The sequence below is a fragment of the Mobula hypostoma genome, chromosome 4, assembly GCF_963921235.1.
Source record: "Mobula hypostoma chromosome 4, sMobHyp1.1, whole genome shotgun sequence".
Lineage (NCBI taxonomy): Eukaryota > Metazoa > Chordata > Chondrichthyes > Myliobatiformes > Myliobatidae > Mobula > Mobula hypostoma.
Window position 1 is genome coordinate 31,107,936 of NC_086100.1, and position 20,984 is coordinate 31,128,919.

The following is a 20,984-nucleotide window of genomic DNA, read 5'->3' on the forward strand; positions in this document are numbered from 1 at the left end:
ACAGGAGCCTCAGGATCCACACCACCAGGTTCACTCACCCCTCTTCTGAACTGTTCCCACAAATTATGGACTCATTTTCAAGGACTCTTCATCTCATGCTCTCGATACTTATTATTTGTTTATTATTATTATTTATTTTTTCTTTCTTTCTTTTTGTATTTGCACAGCTTGTTGTCTTTTGCATATTGGTTGTTTGTCCCTCCTGTTGGGTGCAATCTTTCATTAATTCTACTGTGTTTCTTGTATTTACTGTGAGTACCCACAAGAAAATAAATCTCAGGGTTGTATATGGTGACATACTGTATATGTACTTAGATAATAAATTTATTTTGAATTTTGAACTTTGAACGTTGCAAACAATGAAACTGAGGTAATTTACAAAATCCCACTGGTAGGTGGGATTTAATTGCAGAATAATACCTTCTCTCCATCACTCAGTATAAAACTTGCTGCAAAGTGAAACTATGCCTTTTTATTCTTTGAAACTGAGTGACCCCCCTCCATAACCTGACCAAGCCCTCAGCCACAAAACACACCAGCTTTTGCCAGTCTGCTGACATTAACAGGCTTAGGATATTTGGCCAAGACACCAAGACTCAAGATGAGACATGAAGATTCTTGGTGAAATTCTTAAAACATCTGAAAAGGACCTAATAGATCAGGATTAAACAAATTTTTGCCATGATTGCAAAGTGGTTGAGGTACAGGGATTGGACAGAAAAATGGCACATATAATTAACTAGATATGTTGTATTAATTTAGAATTGTTTTGTCCAATTATCTAGATAATCTAATCCTCATGATTAATCACTGTAATGTCTTTTTACGTGTTATTTCTAGTGTAGCTAATTACAGAGGTATTTGAAAGCACCAGAGGCTAACCAGCTCTCCACATGTACAGTATCTTCCCACAGAATTCCTTGCAGGACCAAGTTGCTCCAGATTACAATCAGAATCACTGCGAGATATCATACAACCCAACATGAGTACCCTTTGGTTCTCCTGTGAGAGTCTCTTCAACAGATGTGAAGATGAATTCAGGTCTGTTACTCCATAGTTTATAACATTTCCTGATGCTTTGAGTAAGTCTTCTGATATAATTAAATTCAGCCTGGTTCGAAGACAAAATCCTGGAGTAAGCTAAGAGCGACGGACACCTCTCTGCAGATGGCGCACGCGTGACCATACTCTCTGATAGGATTTCACTGGCCGAGGAGGACCACCTGGAAAGGCAGCAAAGGTTTAGATTTCAGATCTGTGGCTACAGCTCCACCACTACCACCTGACTTATGGACAACCCGTGATGAGAGATCAGTGGGATGGATGCGGATGAACATGCCAACTGCTGCAAGGCTGCAGGCATCTTCTGCCAGGTGGGAACAGAACACTTTCACATGCCTTCTCTACTCACACACGTGCCTCCCCCACCTTGCCACCAAGCTGTAGCAATCTGGGGCTGGGCTGAGTTGAGCCAAGCGGAGCTGAGAGTGCTGAGCAGACTCAAACGGTCACTCAGTGAGTCAAGAGGCCAATTTACAGCCACTCCTCTTGCACCTGCTCACTCTCCTGTCTCCTGTCACTCTCTGTGACCCTCTCACACACACTGCTTTATTTTCCCATTTCTGGCTGAGGAACAGTTCTCAAGGTTGGAACGAAATTTCCTGGGACTGATTGAATCTCCTGAAACAAAAGCCTCATCATCTGGGTGAAGTAATACTGGGCAACGGGAAAATGGCCAGAAATTTAAGCAAGCATTTTGTGCTGGTCTTCACAGTAGAGGACATGGCTAACATGGCAAAGAGAGATGTTATGGATGCAATGGGAGGTGAGGTCCTTGATACAATCATTATCACTAAAGAGATAGTACTGAGCAAACTACTGGGCCAAATGATAAACAAGTCCCCTGATCCCGATGGAATGCATCCCAGAAAACATGGAAATTATAGCAGAACAATTTGTGATAATTTATCAAAATTCTCTGGACTCTGGGCAAGTCCTAGTGGATTGAAAGACAGCAAATGTCACGCGACTGTTTAAAGGAAAATGCAGGCAAATGGCAGGCAACACACATCAAAGTTGCTGGTGAATGCAGCAGGCCAGGCAGCAACTCTAGGAAGAGGTACAGTCGACATTTCAGGCCGAGACCCTTCGTTACTCCAGTTGGCTTGAGGATTCGTTTCCGAGCCTCTCAATTTGGACCTGAGGATCCCAGGTACTCACATTTTATTGACTCTGCCTCTGGTTGCTTCTCCCGTCAAGCTCTGAAGGCGACCCTCTCCGCCATGAGGAGGTATTTGGTGTCCCTATCCCAGATCCCTCTTCCTAGAGATGCTGCCTGGCCTGCTGCGTTCACCAGCAACTTTGATGTGTGTTGCTTGAATTTCCAGCATCTGCAGAGTTCCTCTTGTTTGCGTTTTTAAAATGGCAGGCAACTATAGGCCAGTTAGCTTAACATCTGTAGTTTGGAAATGCTTGAAGCTATCATTAAGGAAGAAATAATGATACATCTGAATAGCAATGGTTCCGTCAAGCAGATATAGCATGGGGTCAGGAAGGGCAGATCACTAGAGTTCTTTGAGGATATGACATAGATAGAGGGGATCAGGGAGAAGGTGTGTACTTTGATTTCCAGGCTGTATTCAATAACGTGTCACATAAAAGACCTATCCATATAATATTGATGTATGGAGTTGGTGGTAATGCATTTTGTTTCATCAGCAAACTTAGATGTACTACACTCGGTCCTCTCTTCCAAATTGTGAAGGTTTGTGGACAATTGTGAACCCAGCACCAACCCCTGCAGCATTCTGTTCACCACTTATTGTTAGCTGGAGAAACACCTATTTACTTCAAATCTTTGCCTTCCTTTGGTTAACCAATCCTCTATCCATATTAAAATATTCCTACCAACTTCATGCATTGTTATCTTATGGATATGTCCTTTATGCAGTATGTTATCAAACACCTTCTGGAAATTCAATCACAACATAAGAAATCACATTTATTTGTCTTGGTTTCCTAATATCTGGCTGGTATCGCATAGAACAGTAGAGCACGGTACAGGCCCTTCAGGCCATGATGTTGTGCTAACTCTACTCTAAGATCAATCAAGCCCTTCCCTCCCAAGTAATCTCCACTCTTCTCTCATCCATGTGCCTATCTAAGAGTCTTTTAAATGTCCCTAATGCATGTAGCTTTACCACCACCCCTAGCAGGGTGTTCCAAGCATTCACCATTCTCTGTGTAAAAAAAAAACTACCTATACTTTCCTTTGATCACCTGAAAATTATGCCCTCTATTAGCCATTTCCACCCTGGGAAAAAGTCTCTGACTATCCACTTGATCTATCCTTCTTATCATTTAGTACACCTCTATTAAGTTACCTATCAATCCCTTGCTCCAAGGAATAAAGTCCTAACCTGCTCAACCTACCCGCACAAGATATGCTCTCTACTCCAGGCAGCGCTGTGATAAATCTCCTTTGCACCCTCTCCAAAGTTTCGACATCCTTCCCATAACTGAACACAATATTCCAGGTATGGTCTAACCCGGGCTTTATAGAGCTGCAACATTACCTCGTGGCTCTTGAACTCAATCTCCCAACTAATGAAGGGAATATTACCAGGCACCTTCTTAACCCTATCAACTTGCACAGATAGGGTGAAGTCCGAGATTGCTCTGTTCCTCCACACTGCTAAGATCCTGCCATTAACCCAGTATTCTGCCTTCAAATTTGACCTTCCATTGTGAATCACTTCCCATTTTTCCAGGTTGAACTCAAACTATATTTCGGTTCCTCTCTATAAACCTGCTCATTATTATCTCAAAGAATGCTAATGTACAGTGGATCCCGCATAATTGGGACACATCAGGACCAATACATTTTGGCCCACCTAAATAGCTGCTTCAATTAGGAGAAGTATCATGGAAATAGTTAAAAAGGTATAAAAAAGTCAAACTACCATTTAGCTGAGAGACAAATTATGTATTTAACATACAAGAACACTACCTATACTACTACAGTACTTTAAAACTGTGTAATAGTTCCTAATAGTTATCATTCAAGGAATTTTTCCAGTGTACGCTGGCATGTTATTATGATTGACTATAAATGAGCAAGATCAGCACAGATATCTAGTGCAGATAATGGACTGCCTTCATATAATGCTTTCACAGACTGCATCCTCCAAATTTTCATTTTCATTGTGACTTTCAAGATGATTGTTGATACTTTTAAATTCTTCGCAGTTCCGAAGATTTTACTCCTGGTTGTTTCTGACACCTTCAAGCCTGAATGCTTGAAACTGCAGTGAGAAAAACAGTTCTGAATCGTCTTACTGCTTATTTCTCACCAACTATCAGTGACCAAAGTCACTACTTCTGAGTACAAGCACATGCATCTGATGCCATTGTAAAAACTGTACACTCTAAGCCAGGGGTCCCCAACCTTTTTTGCACCGCGGACCAATTTAATATTGACAATATTCTCGCGGACTGGCCGACGGGGGTGGGGTGTTCAGGTAGGGGTGCCAATTTTCTCACTCCCAAATAAGGGACTAAAGTAGCAGTCAAATACGGGACACTTGTGTTTACCTCGAGAAAGACTACCATGACCATGAAGTCTTGCGTGGGCACCTGTGTGCGCATGTGTGACATGTGCATACATGACGTGCGCATGCGTGTACGTGCCGATTTTTTTTCTACAAATCAGTTTTGGCTTAATCTTCCTGATTCTGTTAAGTGAAACTACACTGTACATACATTATTTTCTACTTTATATAGGCCGTGTATTTATCATATCATTCTTGCTTTTACTATATGTTAGTGTTATTTTAGGTTTTGTGTTATTTGGTATGATTTGGTAGGCTATTTCAAGTTCAACAGTGCGTGACAGGGAATGAGGAAAGGTGCAGCTGACTCATATTGTTTCATGTCACCAAATCATATAGTTTCCTCACAGCCCGGTACCGGTCCGTGGCCCGGTGGTTGGGGACCACTGCTCTAAGCACAGTGTAGTGTCTAACAGCCACGCAAATACATGTGTGTGATGCTAGTTAGAGACTGTTCAGCAACAGTCCCCTGACCCAATTAAGCAGCATAGCGTCCCAAATAAACAAAGGGAATCCAAGCTGGTTTCTCAATTAGTTTTTGTTCTTTAAGGTTTGTCCCAAATAAGTGGCTGCCCAATTAACTGATGGCTCAATTAGCCAGAATCCACTGTATTTGTGAACCATTGTAAGATAGAAGACGTAGGCGCAGAATTATGAGTTATGATTAGATGAAAGCGATTCCATCTGTTTCCTTTGAGATTGATCAAGCTACTGTCACATTACACCTGACTTTGACTGTACCTTCTTCACACGTTGGCCCCATCCATTGGAAAGGACATGCACAATTCCCATTACGAGAGTTACAGTGAGCTTTGTTTGCACAGTGGCACACCAAGGAGCAGTTAGGTCCATATCTATTCATTTGACATTCTGGAAGGAAACAAAATAAATATATATTATAAAGGTTGGGGGTGTCATGGATGGTGTGGAGGGTTGTTGGAGGTTACAGCGGGACATTAATAGGATGCAAACCTGGGCTGAGAAGTGGCAGATGGAATTCAACCCAGATAAGTGTGAGGTGGTTCATTTTGGTTGGTCAAATATGATGGCAGAGTATAGCATAAATGGTAAGGCTCTTGGAAGTGTGGAGGATCAGAGGGATCTTGGGGTCTGAGTCCATAGGATACTCAAGCTGTGCAGGTTGACTCTGTGGTTAAGAAGGCATATGGTGGATTGGCCTTCATCAATCGTAGGATTGAGTTTAAGAGCCGAGAGGTAATGTTGCAGCTATATAGGACCCTGGTCAGACCCCACTTGGGGTACTGTGCTTAATTCTGGTCGCCTCACTACAGGAAGGATGTGGAAATGATAGAAAGTGATCAGAGGAGATTTACAAGGATGTTGCCTGGATTGGGGAGCATGCCTTATGAGAATAGGTTGAGTGAACTTGGCTTTTTCTCCTTAGAGTGACGGAGGATGAGAGGTGACCTGATAGAGGTGTACAAGATGATGAGAGGCATTGATCGTGTGGATAGCCAGAGGCCTTTTCCCAGGGCTGAAGTAGCTAGCACAAGAGGGCATAGTTTTCAGGTGCTGGGGAGTAGGTACAGAGGAGATGTCAGGAGTAAGTTTTTTTTTTAAAAAACGCAGAGTGCTGAGTGCATGGAATGGGCTGCCGGCGACGGTGGTGGAGGCGGAAACGATAGGGTCTTTTAAGAGACTCCTGGATAGGTACATGGAGCTTCGAAAAATAGAAGGCTCTGGGTAACCCTAGGTAATTTCTAAGGTAAGGACATATTTGCGTTAGCTTTGTGGGCCGAAGGGCCTGTTTTGTGCTGTAGGTTTTCTACGTTATATATATATATATTTCTTTTAAAAAGTGTTTGTAAATATTTATTGATACAAAAGGTCCAATTTCTTTTACATTTCAACAACTAGACTGCTGATGGTATTCAGAAGAAAGTTGTTCAACATGTCAGTGTTACAGATAACAAAGAATAATTTTGTGGAAAAGTGCTGGTGCTCCTTGAGTGCAAAATGAACCTTTCCAAACTTGCTTTATGATTCAAAAATCCTAATACCTGGAGGAAGCTATTCAGATAATTTTGTCCATTCTAGCCCAAAATGGATATTTGGGTTACTCTCACATCTGTAATCCATTAACACTATATATTACAACTTTAAGTTTCCTTCCCAGTACCTTTAATATGTGAGAATGGTTTTTACCTTCCTTCATCTTTTAGGCAGCCCAGCTGCGAGGGGGTGGAATTTTTTTTTCCTCAATTCCTGACAGATTAGTGGCTAGCCAAAAACAAGAGAAAACTAACTCACACAGCAATGCAAATGAAGCCAAAACACTACATGGAGATTCAATTACACTTTTATCTTCCCAGTGTTGAATTGAGCCTGAGATTCAATGATGATCTTGCAGTATGGCAACTCATTAGATTATTGCCAATATAGTTCAGTTCAAGTGGACACAGTTTGGATTTAAGCCATAGCCCATTAGATAATATGAATAGCTGGAATTTTCCAAAAAAATTCAATCTTTTTACTTATAGATGTATACTAATCTTCTTCTGTTTGTCTGCTAATTGAAATTTTCTGCCTTCTACCACTTGACCATTCCAGAAGGGCAGTCTAACATTTGAGCATTTCAACACTGAGTCTCTGCAGAAAGCAGTTCAGGTTCCCTGTCACAGGAGCAAATATCTACCATGAAAGCTAATGAGCATTTTGAAAAAGGGTTCATTCCCATCCATTGGGCCATTGAAAATCTTTTCAAGAACATGCTGTACTACTTCCAAAGTGTTGAATACTAAATCTCCCTGTACACTGGTGAACTACAGAGAAATGAGTGGTATAATCTTGTCTATTATTTAGATAAAATGCAGGAAAAAAATGAGTAAACAGAATCAACATCACCTGTATCACATCGATCTCCAGTTCTCCCTGGTGGGCAGAAGCACTTCCCTGTTATAGGATGACAAGATGTGATGCCTTCACAGTCACAGGTCCTCTGACATCTGTCCCCAAAGTATCCAGTGTCACAGACTACGAACAAAGTAATGGTTACACAGTAGTACATAGCATGTTCATGAAACCACCTCTGCCCTCGCCACTCTCCCATCAGACATTTAACGGCATACTGTTTGAAGTTTTAAAAGCACATGAAGGAAACTTTCTCCCTTTAAAAAAGCACAGCCCTAAGCATAAAATACTATCAAAGACCAGCTTGTTTTTGACTTTGCTGCTGTCTTCTGTATTTTGTGAGATTGTTTTGTCTGTATGTGTTCATATCGAAAGAAGGAGAGAGGATGGGTGTGATTGAGATTGGGGATCTGTAAAAACATGAAATGGAGGAGCGAGGAAATATGGTGCCAAAGGCTTATGCAGACACCGGTGACTTCTTCCATTTTAATAACTTCTTCCAATCGGGTACAGATATTGATTTTAACTGACATTTCGATAACAAACTCTGCCATCTTTATCAGGGATCTCCTCCGGTTTCATCCCTGATGAAGATGGCAGGGTTTGTCATTGAAACATTGGTTAAAATTGATACCTGTATCTGGCTGGAAGCCTGAGAAGAGCTTATTCATCATATACAGTACGCCGGGAAAGCACGAGATCCTTCTTCCAGTTCGTCCATGAAACAGCTTATTCTTCTTAACTCATGTCTTTCTTTTCTTGTGGTTGGGGCTCTGCTGGAGCCCGTGATCGACAGTTCGAACTGTGGTTCTCCGCAATGTACAACCTGGAGTTTCATTATCTCCAGGGGCGGCCAGGAAGTCATGAAGCTTCAGGGAGTGGTCCTGTAGATGACCTGATCCCTCATTGATTTTGCCAACTTAAGTGTCGTCGGAGACTGAAACACCGGGACAGCAGGCGGGCTATGCTGCTTTGGAAGAAGGCCTCTGTACTCGAGCAATCCCCCTCTCTCTCTCTCGATGAAGGGTGAGAGCCTGCCAGTCCCCGAATCGGGGTCTTGGGGAAGCGATGTGGATGACTGTAACAATGGAGCAGCGAGTTGCTGGTCCGCTCTCGTTGTTGCAGGAGAGCGAACTCGCTTTCCCTCAGTGGAGAGAGAGAACCTGTTCGAGATACCAAAGTGCTGGGTTATGATCTGTAGTTTTTGATGGATTCCAGATCAAGGTCTATTTGGGGGGGGGATTTTGCTATTGTTTGCATGGTGGGGAGGGTCAGTACTTCTGGTGGTGCAAGTGGATGTTTGTACATGGAAGGGAGGAGGTGGGCTTTGGGGTTCTGATGGTTCATTCTTTGGGGTTTCTTGTTTTGTGGAATCTGCAAAGAGTAAGAATTTCAGGTTGTATACATTCTCTGATATTAAATTAAACCATTTGAATCATTCAGCATGGATTAGATAGGCCGAAGGACCTGTTTTTGTGCTATGCTTCTCTACAACTCTGTGCCAAACGCAAAGCAAGGAAACAAGCAAGGAAGTAAGCAAGTGATAAATGATTTAAAAGATACTAAAGATCATTAAAAATAGATTGTTAATCTACAATTCATCCAAATCCATTCTGCAAACCAATATACCACTCCCAGTTAAGGGGTAAATTTGTTCTTCATAGTCAGACTGTGGGACAGCTCTAACAGAGCTTGCATTGAAATCAAAGGAATGAGAAAATGGATGCATAAATTAGGAATATTTATTCTTCCCTGCTCGGGTACTGACAGATAATATAATGTTGGAAAATTCATGGACATGCACTTTGGTATTAAAAATAAATGTGTGGACTATTTTCCAAACGGGGAGAAAATCCTGGAATCTGAGATGCAGAGGGACTTGGGAGACCTTGTGCAGAACACCCTGAAGGTTAACTTTCAGGTTGAGTCGGTGGTGAGGAAGGCAAATGCCATGTTAGCATTCATTTCAAGAGGTCTAGAATACCAGAGCAAGATGTGATGCTGAGACTTTATAAGGCACTGGTGAGGCCTCACCTTGAGTATTGTGAACAGTTTTGAGCCTGTCATCTTAAAAAAGATGTGTCAGCATTGGAAAAGTTCCAGAGGAGGTTCACAAGGATGATTCCAGGAACGAAAGGGTTATCATATGAGGAACGTTTGATGGCTCTGGGTCTGTACTTGCTGGAATTCAGAATGATGAGGGGTGATCTCATTGAAACCTTTCAAATGTTGAAAGGCCTGGATAGTGCAGATGTGGAAAGGATGTTTCCCATGGTGGGAAAGTCTAGGACACGAGGGTACAACCTCAGGATAGAGGGGCTCCCTTTCAAAACAGAGATGCAGAGAAATTTCTTAAGCCAAAGGGTGGTGTATTTGTGGAATTCATTGCCACATGCAGCTGCGGAGTCTGGGTCGTTGGGTGTATTTAAGGCAGAAATTGACAGGTTCTTGATTAGACATGGCATCAAAAGTTACAGGGAGAAGGCCAGAAACTGGGGTTGAGGAGAAGAAAAAATAAAGGACCAGCTATAATTGAATGGCCAAGCACACTCAATGGGCCAGATGGCCAAATTCTGCTCCTATGACTTATGCTGCTATGATCGTACAAGAACCAACCATAAATATCAATTGTTAGAATTGTATAGTAAAACGAAGCTGTATCTCATTCTCCAGGTATCCTCGGGATCATAAGGCAGAAAAAAATAAACCAAATCCCTTGGTGAAATTGCTCTCTCTAACCTTCCCTCATGTTATTATTGGACGTATTGCCCTATTTAAACCCTGTTCCCCATGACATGAGAGGTTCATCTCAATATCTGATCTGTCATGGTGAGAGAGAAGAGTCATAAGAGCCATTACCTTTTTCACAGAAGTCACCTTGGTAACCAGGGGGGCAGATGCAATGGCCTGTGATAGGTTCACAGGGAGCACCATTTTTACAGTCACAGGTCTGATCACAGAACAAGCCATAAAAGCCCAGAGGACAACCTAGGAAAAAATAAACCAAAGGAATGCAAAGTTCAAGATTATTCTCGACCTTTACTGAACCTTTTTCCATCCTCAGTCTACTATGATGCATGAAGAAATAATGTGAATAGCTTCATAAACTCAGCATTTTAGCATGGGTGGCTGGGTGGAGATATGCCTCTACCAAAGGAGATGTAAGGGGCTTCTTCCCTCTGCTAACCTGCAGGTCCCCCTTGGGCAAGGTGTAACACCTGCTTAGCCCCTCGGTCAGGGTCATGTGAAGCCACGGGAGCAGATAGTGGATGGTTGCATGATGCATATCACAAGTCCTAGTTATGCAACCACTGAGGCCAGGTGACAATCTCTGAAGAGTAGTGATAATGCCTGGGGTCACCTGCCTTGTAAAGACACTGCCCAAAAGAAGGCAATGGCAAACCACTTCTGTCGAAATTTTTGCCAAGAACAGTCATGGTCCTGGAAAGAACCTGACAGTACACATCATCAACACAGCACATAACGAACAAATCCTAGTTTGTCCAACTTAGGACAAACCATTGTGCAATTGCTTGCCAGGTTCCTTTTTACAATTGAATTGAAGTCATGATCACAGCAAGCTGTTTGGATCAGACAAAGTTTACTTTGATGATCAATGTTATAAAGATGAACAAGTGCTAAACCTGTATTATAGAAAATAGTTTTAAATGCATCTAACTGCCAATTCCATTTCACATTATGATTCTGATATGAAACCTAAAAGAACAAGTTCTTATGATTTTTATGGCACAGGTCATAAGCTAACCATTTCTACATCACCTTGCAGGCTCCGACAGACTTTATCGTACATCAGAACACTTTGTCAAAGGAATCTTTTGTAAACTACTCTTTTGACATAATGTACACTGGCTGCTGGTGTAAATGATATAAAAGGTGAGTCTACTCACTGTGTTCACACAGAGGACCATAGAAACCTTCCAGACACCGACAGCTGCCTGTGAACCTATCACAGGTTCCGTTATTCAAGCACAAACATTCCAGCTGGCAGTTAGCTCCGTATTTCCCAGCAGGGCATTCTGTCACACACATAAAAAAGATTCTTTACTAAACAGTCTTTCAATATCTTTGTTGAGCCCCTGCCTCCTATCATATAAAGCCCCAGCTATGCTTTCAGGGTTGCTTCCTTTATCACCCACCATCCTTGGAACACCAGACTTATTCAGAACTGCTCTTTCTCAACATCGCTCAATGTTCCCAGGACTGCCCATCATTCCCAAAAGGTCCCATCTTTTCCAGCCTGGCATAATATTCTTGGCAAAGCTCTTTAAAGTGCAAATCCTTTCATCAATGCTCCATACCTCACATAATTCAGACCCTGCAGATGAACCTTGCATGTTTCAGTGCAGACACATCACCCCTAAACTATGAACTTGATACACTTTTCTTCCCTCCACACTGTACTATTCTCTGAAACTCGCACAACATTCTTTAATAGAACATTGATCATCAGTTTCCAAGTAACTCCTTTGTCCACATGTTTCTTCCTACTAATTCCCCTCCTGGTACTTATCGCTGCATGCAGGGCAAGTGCTAAATATACCTGCTCCTACACCCTCTCCCTCAAATCGTTCAGATGGTTCCAGTTTAATCAGAGATCACCAACATTCACAGCCTCAAACAGTTCTTACTGGTGAAGTGACACTTCACCCTCAAGTCTATTGGGGGTCATCTGTGGTATCTGGTGTACTCAGTGTGGCCTCTGCATCGATGAGATTTGACAGAGATTGACAGACCACTTTGTTGAGCATCACCACAAGAGGTGGGATTTCCTAGTGGCCAGCTATTTCAATTCCACTGCCTATTCCCGTTCCGATATATCAAACCATGGCCTCCTCTGCTCCCACGATGGAGCCACACTCAGGTTGGAGAAGCAACAAGTTGTATTCCAACTCGATGGCATGAACATCGATTTCCTTAATTTCCAATAATTAGCCTCCCCCCCCCCATTCTCTTTTTCCCTTCCCCATTTTGGCTTCCTTCTTACCCCTTCTCCTCTGCCCATCATCTCCCTCTAGTGAACCTCCTTCCACTTCTCCCATGGTCCACTGTCCATTCCTCCTTCTTCAGCTGTTTACCTGTTCCACTCTCAACTCCCAGCCTCTTCCATCAGCCCCCTCCCCCCCCATGATATTCATGAATCCGGAATGCTATGTAACTCCTGTAATCACTGAGTATACCTTTTTCACAATCGGTACCAGTCCATCCCAGTCCACAGGAACATGTTCCATCTTCTGGGTTACAGACTCCGCCATTCTGACAGGCACATATATACAAACAGCTTTGTCCGAAACGCCCCTTTGGGCAAACTGCACAAGGTCAATAGCAAAGATAATATTACAAAACAACCCACCACAGGGGGCAGAAATTTGAAATATAAACAGGAAGATGCTGAAAATACTTAGCTGGTCAGACAGAAACTGTGGGGGAGCACACACCCACACATGCAGAGAATAACTTTCCAATCTCCGTACCTAACCTGCTGAGGATTTCCAGCATTTTGTTTACTTTAACTCTGAAGCATTCAGTCATGAACACTTGAAGTATCTGAATATCAAGCTTCGTGTTCAATGTAAAGCCGCCCTTATATTTTTCAGCATAGGATCTCCCTCATGTTTTCCTGGATTTTAAAGGCATTTAAATGGGCTCAAATACAAGGCAACCTCATTGATTAAACAAACTCATGGGCGAGTATACAGAAAAATTCAAGGATAACAATCAAGCACACAGAAACCAACTAACTATCGACAATATAAGACAGACCTTTAAAAATTAGAGTGCTGCCTACTTTTAGAGGAAGTATCATGTCAAAATAAATAAATTACTCATGTATCATATTAGATTAAGCTTTGAAACATTTTCCCAATTAAGATGATGCAAAAATTCAAATCATATTGCACATTAGTAATTTACGACTTATTTTAAGCCTCATGGTACCTTGGTGACAAGTGGGGTCCAGTGCACCAGACTGACACAAGCATTTTCCTGTCACAGGGTCACAGCGACGTTCATTACCACATTGACAGAGATTCATACAGTCCTTCCCATAGTAACCTTCTGGACAAACTGTATGGGAAAACAACATTGTCAGGGAAAATATACATTACGAAATTTAGCCATTAATATATGCATGTGTGCAATAATGTCAGCATATTCAGCATATTAGTTCAGAGTGATCAGTGTTATGTCTTTGATCAACCCAATCAAACTTTGCTGAAGACTCTAAACATAGAAACATAGAAAACCTACAGCACAATACAGGTTCTTTGGCCCACAATGCTATGCTGAACATGTCCTTACTTTAGAAATTACTTAGAGTTACCCATATCTCTCTATTTTTCTAAGCTCCATGTACCTAACCAGGAGTCTCTTAAAAGACCCTTTCGTATCCGCCTCCAACAACATCGCCGACAGCCCATTCCACACACTTACCACTCTCTGCGTAAAAAACTTACCCCTGACATCACCTCTGTACCTACTTCCAAGCACCTTAAAACTGTGCCCTCTTGTGTTAGCCATTTCAACCCTGGGAAAAAGCCTCTGACTATCCACACAATCAATGCCTCTCATCATCTTGTACACCTCTATCAGGTCACTTCTCATCCTCTGTCACTCCAAGGAGAAAAGGCCAAGTTCACTCAACCTATTCTCATGGGGGTGGGTGGGGGGGGGGTCACGTGATGTTGTGCCATTGATCGGGCGCTTCACTGAATAACTCCTACAAAAACTTCTTCACAACCTGTTTATCAGGCTCTCATATAACCTCAATAAAAGCAATGGTTAAAAGGAAAAATCGTGGAAACCCTACTGGCGCTATCACTGCTGGCCCTGCACTCCGGGGAGCGTCTGGAATTGAGGGACGTGGGAGCAGTGGTGAGGAGGCCTGCTCGGCGGATGGTTCCTCTGAGCCTGCGGAAGGTCCAAGGCCAGTGGCAGCGCGGCGGCCTCACCGCCAGGATTCATGTGTTGGCCAATGCAGTCCAGACTTTAACCGGTAGGATGGACAAATTCAAGAGTCATTTAGACCTTATCATGCAAGAATCTAAGGAAATGAAGCAGACTTTGGAATCTTTAAATTTGTGAACTCAGGATTTAGAAAATAGTATGAGGGAAGTTGTGAATAGATTACAAAGCCTGGAAAAAGCAAAAGATTCCTGGAGGACTGAGAAAGTAAAAATAATGGACAAACTGGACTCCCTTGAAAACTATAGCAGAAGAAATAATATCAAAATAGTGGGTTTAAAAGAGGGATTAGAAGGAAGAGACGCAGTAACTTTCTTTCAAGAATGGATCCCCAAAGTCCTGGGGAAAAAGCATTTTGACAAAGAATTAATTATAGAAAGGGCCCACAGGACTTTAATCCCCCGACCACCTCCAGAGCACAGGCCACGCTCTATATTTATACACTTTTTGAAGTATTAAGATAAACAAAAAGTAATACGAGCTGCAGCAATAGAGGCCAGACAGAGAAATGGCCTACTAGAGATTGAAGGGGGAAAGATATTCTTCTTTCCAGATATTAGTGTGGCCTTCTTAAGAAAAAGGAAAAACTTTGACTTAACAAGGAGGTTATTAAAGAAAAAAGGTCTTCAATATTCTTTATTATATCCAGCAAAGCTGAGAATTATTCCGTTGGATGGAGGGAGGAAATGTTTTACTAACCCCCAGGAGGTGATAAACTTTATTCAAAAAATATCTGAGACATCGTGATTCAGAATATTCTTTTGGAACAAGAGGCCTAGAAAGATGTATCTTGGACAAAATATATGAAGAAAATTATTTGATTTTCTTTATTAATATAGATTAATTATAACAACATTATAATCTTGAACTTTGAATCTATATGATTATGGATGAAGACTATTATGATTTAAAATATTGATTATGCATGGTCTTTTTGAATTACTACTTAGGAACTATATAGTTCATCTAATTTTGTTACAACTAGTATGAATAATTTTGATTACATAGATGTCATCTTTTGATTCATTTAATTTTTATTATGTTGGATATGTATTAAGTTACAGTATTTAGGGTTATATTTAGTAAGTTTCTTTGAATTCTATTCTTTATTCGGATATATTGCTATATTAATATTTACTTTCAATATTATAGATTATGTTAGATATTTAGTAATAACAGGTGTGGAATATAATTTATTTTACAGATGTTTAATTAAGGAGTTATTGGGGGAATGGATAATTTTTTTGTCTCTTTTTTTCAAAAAAAGATTAATTATGTTATATGCTAAAGAATGTCCATCTTTAGTGCGATGTTTTATCGGACCCCACAGTAAGAGGGGTTAAGGCGCCATGGACTTGGAGCGCCAGTTGGGAGGGTTTTTCTCCCTTTCTTTTTCTTATTAACTTTTTTTTTTCTTTTACTTTCTTTCCTCTTTGGTTTCCTTTCTATTTTCTATACTCTATTGAGAATGGCACCAAGTATCTCAGAGTCACTCAAAGAAGTGGGATTAATTTATACTTTTTTTGTGGGCAGGATTTATCAACTAATGAAATCTGATAACTTATGAATACAGCAATTAAATTTTTAGGTCGTAATGTTAGTGGGATAAATAGACCGATAAAAAGGAAAAAGGTCCTGGCATATCTTAAAAAAATCATATTGATATTACCTTCCTTCAAGAAACTCATCTTACAGTGACAGAACATAACAAATTAAAGAGAGGATGGGTTGGTCAAGTAATAGTGTCCTCCTTTAATTCTGAAGCCAGAGGAGTGGCAATATTGATAGGGAAGAATTTGCCAGTGAAGCGGGGTGGGGGAACTATCGTAGATCCGGCCGGGAGATTTGTTATGGTCAGTTGTCAAATATATTCAGAATCCTGGACACTTGTGAATTTATATGCCCCCAATTATGACGATGAGAAATTTATCCAAAATATTTTTTTGGAAGTTGCTCAAGGTTATGAAAATATCTTAATTGGAGGGGATTTCAATTTTTGTCTGGATCCAATTTTAGATAGATCAGTTAAAAAAGTTGTGAAGGTCAAGGCAGCAAAAACCACCCTGGCTTTCATGAAGTACTTGAATACAGCAGATGTTTGGAGATGGCAGCATCCAAGGGGAAAAAAACCTACTCTTTCTATTCAAAACAATATGATTCCTACTCTAGAATTGACTTATTTTTAATATCAGCTAAATTAGAAAGTATGATCATTCAAACAGAATATGCTGCTAGACTACTATCAGACCATTCACCTTTAATTTTATCAATTGAAATGTCTGATTAACAAAAAAACATTATATAGATGGTGTTTTAATCCTTTGCTGTTGAAAAGACCAGAGTTTTGCAGTTTTATTAGAGTTCAAATAGAATTGTTCTGTGAGACGAACTCACCCTCTATTGCCAATAATTTCTTATTATGGGACACATTAAAAGCATACTTAAGAGGACAGATAATTGGATATGTTAAGGGTATAAAAAATAAATATGTAACAGAATTAAATGAATTGGAGAAAGAAATAACATAATTAGAAAAAGATTGTCAGAATTTGAGGAAAATTATAAAAAAATTAATAAATAAAAAATTAGAGTATAACACAAAACAAACCTATAGAATAGAAAAAATGATACTAAAATCAAAATAATATTATGAATTAGGAGAGAGAACCCATAAAGTACTATCTTGGCAATTGAGGGTGGAAGAAACCTCCAGGACAATAAATGCGACTCAAACAGAGGAAGGCAAGTTTTTATAAGCCAAAAGAAATAAATGATACTTTTAAGCAGTTCTATTCGGAACTATATAAATCAGAATCAGTGGGTGACTCACTGAAAATTGATGATTTCTTTTCTAATCTACAACTTCCCAAATTGAGTCAACAAGGTCAGGAAGAATTGAATGCCCCTTTTTCTAGGGATGAAATTGAAAGAGCCCTAGGCTTATTACAGGCTAATAAATCGCTGGGAGATGATGGTTTTCCTCCTGAATTTTATAGAGAATTTAAGGATCAACTAATGCCCCTTTTTATGAGGGTTATGACTCAGGCTGAGGAGACCAATACTCTACCGGATTCCCTTTCAACAGCAATTATTACCTTAATTCTTAAGAAGGATAAGGATCCGCTAAAACCAGCATCTTATAGGCCTATCTCACTTTCAAATGCGGACTATAAAATTATAGCAAAGGCACTCGCTAATAGAGTAGCTCGATATCTGCCAAAATTGATTAAATCCGATCAAACAGGATTTATTAAAAATAGACAATTATCTGATAATATTGGCAGACTATTGACTATATTACATTTAGCTAGGACAAAGGTGGACCCGACTGTAGCAGTGGCGTTAGATGCTGAAAAGGCCTTTGATAGACTGAAATGGGATTTTTTATTTAAAACAATGGAAAAATTTAGTCTAGGCCAAATATTAATAAATTGGATAAAAGCACTTTACCATCAGTCTAAGGCCAAAATAATTACGAACGGGCAGATTTCACCAGTTTTCTCTCTACATAGATCCAGTAGACAAGGTTGCCCACTATCTCCAGCTCTATTTGTTCTGGTAATAGAGCCATTGGCTGAGGCTGTTAGATGGGTCCAGACATAAAGGGGTTTAAAGTGGCCCAGGAAGAATATAAAATTAATTTATTTGCTGATGACATTTTAGTGTATTTGGCTGACCTGGCCGGCTCTTTGGTAAGACTTAGGGCCTTGCTGGACAATTATGGTATAGTCCTGGGATATAAAATAAATTGTAATAAAAGTATGGGGTGTCAGGGAGGGGTAGCACCTCTGGTGGGGAACATGTCGCGTCCTTTTCAGGGCGGTTAGTCCACCTTTGGTCCCCACCTGGCACTCAGCTCTCATCTGTGGCTCCCCGTAGCTGTTTGCATGCGACAGCGGCCACACCCCGGGCAACGGCTTCGACAAGCCGGTTAAACCAGGTGAGGGTAGCCGACGGGTCTCAAACCCTCGGTGAGATAGGGAGTTGTCTATCCCAGCATGTGAAGACAGACTCCGGCGGATTGAGCGGACGAGACCAGTGGAAGGTCCAACGGTCAAGAAGGCGGTCTCTGCAAGCGTCGTGGAACGTGTAGAGCAGGACAAGACACAGAAGACGTCCCGGTCATCCACTGCGCCTAGTCCCATCTCCAGCCGTCTCGACTCTGTTTTGCCACTGGATCCAGATGGGAATTGGGAAGAGAGAGTGAGGCTGACGCTGCGCAACTCTCCCTCACTTAAATCCAAATCACGCACTAGTCTTGACACCATCATAATGGTGTCGAGGTCCTTATCGATGTCAACGATGGACGAACAACCAATAAAAGTGAAATTTTACCTTTAGGTAGAGGAGACTATGCCCAATATCAATATGGCACTCAGTTTAGATGGGTTAAATTCAACATGAAATACCTGGGGATTAAGTTTAATTGTAATTTGGATGATCTTTATAAAGTTAATTATCTCCCCTTGCTGCGGAATGTCGAGGAGGAACTACGTAGGTGGTTAAACCTTCCCATCACTCTGATGGGCAAGGTAAACTGTATACAAATGAAGATAATGCCAAGACTTCAGTACTTTTTTCAGTCTTTACCTGTCCCATCACCCAATAATTTTTTTAAGATTCTCAAAGGACATATTCGTTTATTTTTATGGTTGGGTAAAATATCTAGAATTTCCATGGAAAAATTGACCTGGAACTATAAGCAACACACATCAAAGTTGCTGGTGAATGCAGCAGGCCAGGCAGTATCTCTAGGAAGAGGTACAGTTGATGTTTCGGGGCCGAGACCCTTCGTCAGGACGAAGGGTCTGATGAAGGGTCTCGGCCCGAAACGTCGACTGTACCTCTTCCTAGAGATACTGCCAGGCCTGCTGCGTTCACCAGCAACTTTAATGTGTGTTGCTTGAATTTGTAGCATCTGCTGAATTCCTCGAGCCTGGGACTATAAATTGGGAGGGTTAAAATTACCAGATTTTAAAAAATATTATTTAGCTGCACAAGCATGTTTTATTGCTTCTTTTTTTTGATGAGACAACAATTGCTTCTTGGGTTACAATTGGCTTACATATGGTAGGAGAAAAGATGGCAGAAGAATTTATATATAAATGGGACTCTAATTAAAAAGAAAACAAGCAATCCTCTACTGAGACATGTAATTTACATCTGGGAAAAAATTAAACAATTTATGGGTCTTAAAAAAGGAATATCCTCAAGGATACCTCTATCTCAGAACAGATTAATACCCATGACTCTGGGTAATAAATTTCTAGTCACCTGGTATCAACACTGTATCAGGCGCATTGAAGATCGTTACAATCAGTAGGAGCAATTTATGTCTTTTGAGGCACTTAAAAATAAATATAATTTATCTAATAACACATTCTTCTGCTATCTCCAATTACGATCTTTTTTGAGGGACTGTTTGGGTCCATCACTGGCCCTGCCAAGGTGCTTAGACATGGAGATTCTAATTCGAAAGGGGAATACAACTAAATTTATTTCTAAAATGTATTCTTTATTCCAGGACCAATGCCCAAAGCTTGGTATATACAGATCGAGGGAGAGGTGGGAGTCGGATTTGGGCATTGTAATTGATCATCAATGTTGGTCACATCTATGTTTGGATAGCGTTACCTCTGTTATCAACTCTAGATACAGAATGGTACATTTTAATTTTTTTTACATCAGTTGTATCTCACACCTGAAAAAAATACATAAAAATAAACCAGAAATTTCTGACAAGTGTTTCAGGTGTGGCATAGACGTTGGTACCTTTTTGCATTCCACCTGGCTATGCACGAAACTGAGATCTTTTTGGACAGATCTGGGGGAGGTACTGGGAAAGATTCTGGGGATGGATTTCCCTCTAGACCCAGAATTGTTTCTTCTGGGGAACTTAGCAGGTTTGAAAGTTAACCTCCCCAGGAATAAATCCAAACTTATTAAAATTGTGTTGTCAGTGGCCAGGAAATGCATAGCGGTAACATGGAAATCCGATTCCCTTGTACATAATGATCATCGGAATAAAGAAATGCAAAGTTGTATACCCCTTGAGAAGATTACTTATACCCTTGGGAATGGATACACTATGTTCATTGAGATTTGGCAACCATATTTGGATTACTTAAATGCCCAGATTGTTTAATTTATTTATTTTATTTTTTTTAAACTAATATATCCCTTATTATAAGCTAGTTTCTTTAATTTGTATTTTAAACTGACTCAGAGCTGGATGCCTACTCTTCTTTTTCTTTGTTTTCTCTTTTCTTTGTTCTTCTCTCCTTTCTTTCCTGTCTTTACACTGGTCTATAATTTCCTGGGTTATCTCTACTCCCTGTTTTGAATAAGGGAACAACATCTGCAACCCTCTAATCCTCTGGAACCTCTCTTGTCCCCATTGCAGAGATCATTGCCAGAGTCTCAGCAATCTCCTCCCTCACCTCCCACTAGAGCCTGGAGTATATCTCGTCCGGTCCCAGTGACTTATCCCACTTGATGCTTTCCAAAAACTCCAGCACATCC

General features: G+C 40.8%; 1 protein-coding gene across 1 annotated transcript in view; it reads right to left on the reverse strand.

Moving 5' to 3' along the window:
* Window positions 1-331: 331 nt before the first annotated feature.
* Window positions 332-20,984, reverse strand: part of LOC134345081 (multiple epidermal growth factor-like domains protein 6) — a 372,539-nt gene continuing 351,886 nt past the window's right edge. Inside the window, exons 32-38 of the mRNA XM_063045213.1 lie at window positions 13,437-13,565; window positions 12,680-12,808; window positions 11,390-11,518; window positions 10,341-10,469; window positions 7,476-7,604; window positions 5,352-5,480; window positions 332-1,223 (exon numbers count right to left, since the gene is read on the reverse strand). Coding sequence (XP_062901283.1) covers window positions 1,141-1,223; window positions 5,352-5,480; window positions 7,476-7,604; window positions 10,341-10,469; window positions 11,390-11,518; window positions 12,680-12,808; window positions 13,437-13,565 — 857 coding nt within the window. The 3' untranslated portion in view covers window positions 332-1,140. The remainder of the gene's footprint in view (window positions 1,224-5,351; window positions 5,481-7,475; window positions 7,605-10,340; window positions 10,470-11,389; window positions 11,519-12,679; window positions 12,809-13,436; window positions 13,566-20,984) is intronic.